The 10,000-nt window shown below is 34.6% G+C and overlaps 1 protein-coding gene across 1 annotated transcript in view; it reads right to left on the reverse strand.

The window, feature by feature from the left end:
- The window catches only part of LOC115211596, a 451,114-nt gene that overhangs the window by 13,058 nt on the left and 428,056 nt on the right, over window positions 1–10,000 (reverse strand). The window contains exons 8-9 of the mRNA XM_029780168.2: window positions 5,331–5,582; window positions 2,171–2,200 (exon numbers count right to left, since the gene is read on the reverse strand). Of these exons, the coding sequence (XP_029636028.1) occupies window positions 2,171–2,200; window positions 5,331–5,582 (282 nt within the window). The remainder of the gene's footprint in view (window positions 1–2,170; window positions 2,201–5,330; window positions 5,583–10,000) is intronic.

A 10,000-nucleotide genomic window follows, 5' to 3' on the forward strand; every position in this document is an offset into this window, starting at 1 on the left:
TACATTAAGGGTACACGTGTCTGTGGAGTGCTCAGCCACTTACACGTTAATTTCACGAGCAGGCTGTTCCGTTGATCGGATCAACCGGAACCGACGGAGTGCTTCCTTTTTTTTTAAGTATAACTGCAAGCTCTACCATTATCATTACTAGTTATCTCTATAAGATTGTTGTTATTGTTGTATTTTTGTCTACAGGTCTGCTCTGATCGAGCAGACATATAATGAAAAGCATTCCAGACATTACCCACCGTTTTTTTTTACAGGCATGATGCATCTAGGCCTACAGTATCCAAAGTGTCATGGAATTTAAAAAAAAAAAACAATAGAGTGTGACTTGAAGGCGATTTGACATCTGGTTCTACGAGGTCGAGTAACCATGTAGAAAGATAAAAAAGCAATATTTATTATCAATACTGGATTATTCATTGACTATAGATCTACCCGTCGATGAAGGACATTTAGAGATAAAGAACAGCTACAGATATCAAGCCTCCTAAGGTGCCTATATATAATCATTAAATTTCAAGCCCTATTAGCTTAGAAGAATAACTCAGAACACATTAGATTACGTAGGCTGAGATCACCGTAAAAAGGCCAGATGGTCACAACTAGAATGTTTTGAGTTGTCTTCGTTTAATCCAAGATACAGTAACAGGAGTTTTATACATCGACCCCAGTACTTGACTTAGGCCTTACTTTGTCGACCTCGGAAGGATTTGAAGTCAGATGGTAAAAATGTCATTATTAAATACCATTAGGAATTTTGTCCGACGTTCTATTGATCCGTCTAATCCGATCATCTCATCGATCTACTCCGCCAGAATTAACCTTGAACTAAACAACAACAATTACATACTTATAGTTTTCTCGTTCATAAATACTACAATACGCTCACATTACAGCAAGATATATATATATATATATATATATATATTATATATATAAATATATATATAATATATATATATAATAAATATATATATAAATATATATATATATATATATTATATATATATATATGTATATATATATATATATATATATATATATATATATACATATATATATGTATATATATATTAAAGACTGTAATTGAGAATATTCTGGAATATATATGTATATATCTCCATGGAATTAGGCATGCGTATATGGTTAAGATGTTCGCATCGCAATCACATGGATCAAGTTTCGAACCCTCTGTGCAGCACTCTGAGGAAGTGTCTTCTATCAGTCTTATAAAGACTAATACTTGCCTTGCGATGATATTTGTTGGACATTAATTGAGTGGTAATTCGTCGTATCTATCTATCTATCTATCTATCTATCTATCTATCTATCTATCTATCTATCTATCTATCTATCTATCTATCTATCTATCTATCTATCTATCTTCCCTTTTACGATCCCTTTTCATCGAAAACCTACCCCCCCATTTTCTCCCCCCAAAAAGAAAAGCTCTACTTTGTAATCTGTTCCGTCTGTGTGCAGCCCTGAGTGGCTAATAAAGAAACATATCTATCTATCTATTTACCTACCTCTCTACCTACCTACCTACCTACCTACCTACCTACCTATCAACCTACCTACCTACCTACCTACCTACCTACCTACCTACCTATCTGTCTGTCTACCTGTCTGCCTGCCTGTCTGTCTGTTTGCCTGCCTGTCTGCCTGTCTGTCTGTCTGTCTGTTTGTCTGGCTGTCTGCCTGCTACTCTGTCTGCCTCTCTATCTGTTTGTTTGTCTACCTCTCTCTCCGCCCGTCTGTCTATCCGTCTGCCTGCCTGTCTGTCTATATACACATATATAAACTTATACTTATAAATATACATATATGGACATGTATGCATAGAATCACCAAACATTGTATCGTATTGAGGTTCGATATACTCTACAAAACCACTCGAAATCCGGACCAGAACCGGAAACCAAAGATTGAAACTAGTAAAAGAATAATGAAAGAATATAGTCCTGTAAATCTCAGAGATAATTTGAAAAACATTCATCAATATCGAAGGAGTTAAATGAAATCTATTCATATTTCACTTCATTAAATACACATAAGATAAGAAAAAAAGAAAAAAACAAAACAATATAGAGGCCCCACTTCCAGTAAAAATACAAAAAGGAAGAAAAAACAATGCAAATTAAAAAACAAATCAAAAACTCACCATCACCAATATTGGCAAACATTTGAGGATCTGAAAAAGAGTGAAAGAAATATAAATATACTATTGATCTTATTGCTGTTGTTGTTATTATTGTTGATGTTCTTGTTATTCTTATTGTTTTTATTATTATTATTATTATTATTATTATTATTATTATTATATTATTATTATTATTATTATTATTATTATTATTATTAAAAGAAGTGTGCCATTTTCATCGATATTTCGACATCTCGTGTGTCTTCAACAGGTTCAAAAAAATAATTTTGTCAAATTATTTTGTCAATCTACTTCATTTTGGTTAATATATAAAGAATTGAGGTAACTCCCCAAGAAGATATAGAGTCAAAATTAAAAGAAGAGTGCCATTGTCATCCAGTGAACGATATTTCGACATCTCGTGTGTCTTCAACAGGTTCATGAAAATAATTTTGTCAAATAATTTTGTCAATCTATTATTATTATTATTATTATTATTATTATTATTATTATTAGTAGTAGTAGTAGTAGTAGTATTATAGACGTCACACAGTATGCAATATCGTGAGGTTGTTGATTGAAGATTTTGTGTCTACCGGGGGTTTGTACTACTTGTCAAGTCACAACAAGGGCCTCAGACAGATAGTACCTTACGCCATATGCGTGCAAGTTCCAAGTAATGCCTTTTGCAATACACCTAGATTGTAGGATATTTCTAAAGTTTTCAGATGTCTTTTAGATTGAGTGGTATTGAACCCAATGCTCCGATGACAATAGGGATAACCTTTATATCTGACTCTCGTAGCTGCTGCATCTTAGCGATATCAATTCTCAGGTTTCCATATCTATCAGCCTTTTCTCTTTCGTTCATGATGATGTTTTGACCTCCTGGCACTGTCACATCAATTATTGGGCATTCTTGTTTGTCCCTTCTAAAGGTTACTATATCCGGCCTTCGGCGCTCTAACACCTTGTCTATCTTGAAGTCAAAGTACCAGAGGATTTTTGCCTTCTCCTTTTCGTCCATTACCTTTTTCAGTGCATGTTGGTACCAAACACCTGTAACCTCATATCTGAAGGCATAGTAGCCAGTGGAGGTTTTGCGCTACTTTGTCGTGTCTAAGCTTGTACTCTTTCTGCGCAAGACTTTCCCAAGCACTAACAATATGAGTCACGCTTTCGACCTTCTTCCCACACATTCTTCAGAGGTTCGTTGCACTTATGTGGTAAATATTCTTTTTCACTGAGTTGGTATTCAATGCCTGGTCCTGGGCAATGATGATTAGGCTTTCACCATTCTTTTTTAAGTCACCCTTGTTAAGTCACCTTCATGATGCTTCCTGGTCTTTTAATTTGTTGGTTTCACGGTGGAACCGACCATGTAATTCCATGCGGAGTAGGGTTTCTTCTCTCTCGATGGCTGTTCTTGATCGGAATTCATGGACACTCTCAAGTCCATTTTTGTTAAATCCTTCTGCATTAGCAGCATACTGTAGCAGGTCTTGTTTGCTGTTCATGAAATATTCTGCCATGTTTCTTCCTTCACTGCTGATACACTCCCGTACGCTATTTAGCCCCTCTTCATGTAGAGCCTGCGTACATTCGCCTTAGGGTGGAGGGCACCATACATTATCATTGTCTTTCGGGTAGTACGGTCGAGTTGGTTAATCTCTGCTTGTGTCCATTTCAGGGTGGGTGCACTATAGCGGCCTACAGCAACCACCCATATATTGATGGCAGTCACAAAGTTCCTTGAGTTGAGTTTTGATTTCAAGAGAAGTTTAGGACGTTTGAAATATGCAGTGATGACCCTGTCTTTCATTTCATTATGAAAGATATTATCAAACTTCAGGATCCCAAGCTACTTGTACCCATCATCATCAGGGTCTTCCAATCTCTCTCTGTTTGGCAATTTGATGCCCCTACAATTTACTCTTTCCTCCCGCTTCAAAGTAAGCACCGCACACTTCCAGATACCGAATTCCATCCCTATATCCTTGCTGCACATTTGCACATTTTCAACCAGCCTCTCCATTTCAGGCTCTGTTTCTGCGAACAGTGTTAAATCATCCATGAAGAGAAGGTGGTTGAGACGAGGTCCATTCTTTCTCAGCTCATAGTGCGCGTTGACTTTGCGTAGGATTTTAGAAAGTGGGATCAAAGGTATACCAAAGAATAGAGGTCAACAAGAGTTTCCTTGGTAGATATCTCTTTTGCTTTTTTGATTGTTACCTCGGCTAAGTGCTGGTTGTTACATGAAAGACATATTTTCCAATTGTTCTTAATCAGTGCACACACGTTCTCAGCTTTTCTACACATGTCGAGTGTTTCCAAAATCCACGAATGCGGCAACATATTGTGAGCTTTCTTGAAGTCTATCCAGGCCATGCATAAGTTTTTTGGTACTGTTTACAGTTCTTCATTATAACGTTGTCTATCACAAAGTGGTCCTTGGTGCCCTTGGATCCTTTTCTGCATCACTTTTGTTCTACTGGCAGTAGATCCTTTTCTGCAAGGAACGTATATATTTTCTCTGCAAGGATACCTGTTAATACATACTTTCCATAGGAGATTAAGACAAGCAATGGGTCGGTAATTGCCAACCTCATTACCCTTTGACAGATATTTCACTAACAATGTTGTTTTTCCCTCTACAACCCACTCCGGAACTACATCGCTTTGTAAGCAATTGTCTAATTACAAACAATTCTCTTGTGTGTTGACCTAAACCATTTTACAATATTTTAACAAGGGAAACAGCTTCAGAGATACGTATCAGTCTTGTCATGACCTCATCACAATGCTCAGACTTCACCGTACATACCAATGTATTAAGGAATAAATCAAGGAGTTTTCGTCAATTGACGTAATGTAATAGGTATGTATCATGAATACTCGGTTTGGTTTACCATGAAAACCCCGGCTTCAGCCTCTGTCTTTTAATCATAACTACTCAGCACTATGTTTATATTTTCTATTCAAATTGAGTGTTTATCGAGCGATGCCAAATGTTTTCATTTTTTCTTTTTCTATTTTATACATACATATGTACGTACATACGTACATGCACACACACACAGACACACACATTTTGCAAAAACTTGAAATATTGTGATTCAGTTTCAAATCTCCGACTTGCAAATAGAGAAAAATGAGTTTATACAAATCATCTAATATTTACATTTAATATCGATGTCCATCGGATCGTGTCCATTACATTCATAAACGAAGGAAGTCTTTTCTTCACCATTAGCCGAATGACAGATCTTCTTTTCTGTGACTGGACAATTGCTAAACTGGATGCGTTCTCCGGCACAGGTGATATTCGTGGCATTCTTTCCTGTAGCGACAGTGACGTTGCAAGACCGGAAACGGAAGTCTTTATCGCCAGATTGAATCCAGGGTGACCAGGGACCCCACTTAGCTGAAGATTCTGTGGAAGAAGAATATATAAAAAAATAATAAACAAACAAGTCTGCAGGCATTTATAAACATATATAAAATAGTGAGATACACATACAAATAGTTCAACGCTGACCATTTTAATAAGCCATAACGGTGAAACTCTATAGCAAAGAAAAAGTAAGTAACCTATTTTACATATATATATATATATATATATAGACTCTACAAAAGTATGGGTTTTCTTTACCTCTTATCCTATTATCGCCCGATGATAAATATTAGAGTAATGTATATCATCATCATCATTATCATCATCATCATCATCATCATTTAATGTCCGTTTTCCATGCTTGCTTGGGTTAGACAGTTTGACTGCACCAAGATCCAGTCTATGGTTTGGTTTCTATGACTGGATACCTTTCCTAATGTCAACCACTCCACAAAATGTACTGGGTGCCTTTTTACGTGACTCCGGTACGGGTGTCTTTTATGTATCAAACATTGAAACAAAATCATAGATTTATTAGGAGATAGATATAATTTGATTGAATTGATCTCGATCGTTGTGTAATATTTATTTGCCTAACGACTAAATGAGTAGTTCATACACTACTTAATCATAATAGTGTTTGAACTCAGAACCTAGTAGGACAAAAATAAATGTTGTAAAACACTCATCTATTGATTTCACGACACTGCTTTATTATCACATTTTAAAATATCGATTTCAAATAAAGGCATCAAGCCTGAAATTGTTTTGTAGCAAATAGTCGAAGATTTCGGTCACGGTATTTAAGTGTTCCGATGTACGTAAGTTAAAGCTGATCTCGTCGGTATTTGGACAGAGAATGTTAAATATCCTAATTAAATACAGGAAGATATTTTGCCAACGATTTCACGACTGTGTCAATCGACCGCCTTTTATATAAAATTCTCAAAACAGTTTAACAACGTTGAAGATCTTTTATTTTGTGAAGGGAAATCTATAAGACCTAGTCTATTAATGGTATTTATTTTAAAATGCAACGATGATGCTTAAAATTTCACTTGCTTAACAGTATCCCAAACCCCAAGCATCACAATCCTATCTACATTCATATTAAATATCAAATAAATAAAGGAATAAGAAAAAAATGTTTGCTTTATAGCTGTGAAAGAAAAGTTTGTATTTTGACCAGTAACACTTCTCAGTAGGAAGTGAAAATACCAATGTTATTTTTAGTACTTCTGTAACTCAAACTATGAGATATTGCATCTTATCTACTCTATTCTTAGATAGTTTTCATGTTTAACAATTTCCAAATAATTCTAGAAATAGCAAGATTATATCGTTTGCTAACCTCAAAGCTACGATGACAGTCAAGCCTCTTGTGACATCGGCTATTACCTATTGTTAAAATAGTTATCAATAGAGGTGCTGTTCATTTCAGTAGAACGGTGTATGACTGATTTCTAATATAGGTCAAAGGCGTTTTATTTCGATATGGGGTATAATCGATAATACCGACCCCACTTCTTGACTGATACTATGGTCTTATCCTGATATTATATTTTATCAATATCCGGGAGGATAAAATGCAAATTAACACCAGATCGTAAAGAAAATGGTCCAAGTACTACAAGGCATTGTGACCGGCTGTTTATCGTATTTTTCTTGCTAATTCACTGTGCTGACGAATGTTTCATTGGTTTGTGAAACTGAATTCCAGTTCTCACATAGCACAAAGTACTGAAGTCAAGAGAGAATTAACTACACCACTAAAAACTACAATATGCAACAAGTACTCCTCTATTCTGCACCAATCGTAATATCACTGATATATTTATTATCATTACAACTAGTCTTAGCACCTTGAGCACAGTCATACGGCGACCATATTTTTAAATGCATAAAATCTGAATAAGAAGGCAACAAGTTACTAACCGTTCTTGTGTTTTTTTTAAAATCTGGATCGGCAGTCTTTCCTCGTTTTCCCGGCGGGCTCAGAACATCGAAATGTTTCGTAATTCATTTTTTAGTAATTGTTAAGTTAGTTAAGTTATTAGTACAAGAATTTAGTTGTCGATAACTTGTTGCAAACCGATTGATTTTACTCAGACAGTCAAGAAAATTTAGCTTGAATACTGTTGTACAGTGCATATTGCAAAATTGCAAAACCAAATATTAGTAACGATGATATATATATATATATGTATTATATATAATACACACACATACATGTATGTATCGCATATGTATAATATATATATATACATATATGTATCATATATATATATATATATATATATATATATATATATATATATATATATACATATATGTATCATATATATATATATATATATTATGTATGTTACATGCATATTTCTTAATTATATGTATGAATATAATTGTATATATACATACAAATATATATATATCTTTATGAATATATTTGTATATATACATGCAGATATATACGTATATATATTTATATAGTACCCAGCTAAACTTACATGCGCAGACGCAAACATATACACATATACAACAATATATACGTGTGTGCGTGCGTGTCTGTGTGAGTGTTATTTTTAGTATGAATTAGTAAACATAACACGTTGTTTAGGTTGAGGTTAGTATAAATTATCTGTTAGCGTATAAAAATTGAAGTTAACAAGCAGGCAGGTGGAAAAATGATGTTTCATATATGTTCTCTAAATGTGATTTCATTTGCTATCAAACCCGTACCAAGTTTTTGCGATTAACGAAATTATCTGATTGCACAAGCATACTCAGTAAAGCTTAGCAAAATTGCTCTAGTTGCCAAGGGGAACTAAAAAGCAATGACGTTCAGGCTCTCAAACGAATTCGTTAACGATATAAGGTGTTATGAGGAATTCAAAATCAGTAGAATTAGTGCAAGGCAGTAACGATTGCTTTTAGTAATGATGTAATTTGTAATGATGGTAGAAATACGAAAACAGACAAACTTAGAAAGATATTGCACACAGAGGTCAATAGTTAAATTACTAATATCGTAATTGTAGTAAATTTCATCATGACATAGAGATGATTGCTATATACACATGCGTGCATACATACATACTTAAAGACGGACAGATATGTTAATATATAACAAAACAAGAATAAGGCCACCAACAAAAAAATGTTTCAAATTTTCACACAAAGCCAGCAGTTTTGAGGGGACAGAGGGTTAGTCGATTACATATGGGTGGCGATGCAAACAGGAAAAATAGAAATTCAAAATGTGAGTATGTGTATAATTTTATTAATCTTTATCAGAAGCAAGAGTGACTCAGGGGCTGAGCGTTTCGCGCATTGGCACTTACCAAATTTGGTAAGTGCCAACGCACGAATCTCTCAGTCTATTGAATCACTCTTTTGCTCCTGCTAAAATTCAACACACACACACACACACACACACACACACACACACACACACACACACACACACAGACACACACACACACACACAACACACACACACACACACACACACATGTATTCCTTGTTCATTGAAGTTAACTTCACAACACTTCCAATCTTAATGAGCAGGACTTCGAATTGTAGGTTATCAAGGAATATAATTATTCCATTAAATTTTGAAATATAATGTAAAAAAGAACCTCCGCAACCAAAAAAGAAATAAAAACAACCCAAAACAAAAACAAAACATAGGCAATAAATTTTACTTTCTATTTTCTACTAACTGACTGACTGCTTTCTCTCACTGTGATAGAACGAGTTTGCACATAAAGCAATCCACAATAAGATAAAATTCGAATAAAAACTTTCTTCTGTGTGCAGAATATGATGGAAATAGCTGTCATTGTTTACCGGCTTTGTCTTTATTAGATGAAGTGAAATAATAAAACAAAGAAAAATACGCTCACGCAAGTACACACGCACACAGGAATAATAGATACACGCATTCATAAATATATTAATTCATACATGCAAGCATACATAGAAAAAAAACCATACGTACAGAAGTGTGCAATAGTTGACATGATGGAACTTATTTTTCATATAATTGTCAAAATACTTTGACTGAGACAAGGCACGGTTTACATGACAATGTACTTATACATACTATTACACACACACACACACACACACATGCATACACACACACACAGCTTATGCTGTACATGCATTAGCTTATATTACACATATATCGTTAGCACGCCATGTTACTGAAACTTTGTATATCACAAAATTTATGAAAAGGCATGCATAGAAAATGCCGTATACATCTTCATAATTATATCCTTTCATACATTAATGCTATACATGATGCGTATAATGTATCAGGAAACTCGGAGTCATTGCCGTGAGTAATAACAATACTGTTTTATTATTTACTCTCTATTTCTGCATACTCAGTAGTTTTCATTTTCTCTGTGAAATGAAACGCACATTCCTACACACATGAAAAGCAGTGC

This window comes from Octopus sinensis, linkage group LG5 (genome assembly GCF_006345805.1).
Source record: "Octopus sinensis linkage group LG5, ASM634580v1, whole genome shotgun sequence".
NCBI classification, from domain to species: Eukaryota; Metazoa; Mollusca; class Cephalopoda; order Octopoda; family Octopodidae; genus Octopus; species Octopus sinensis.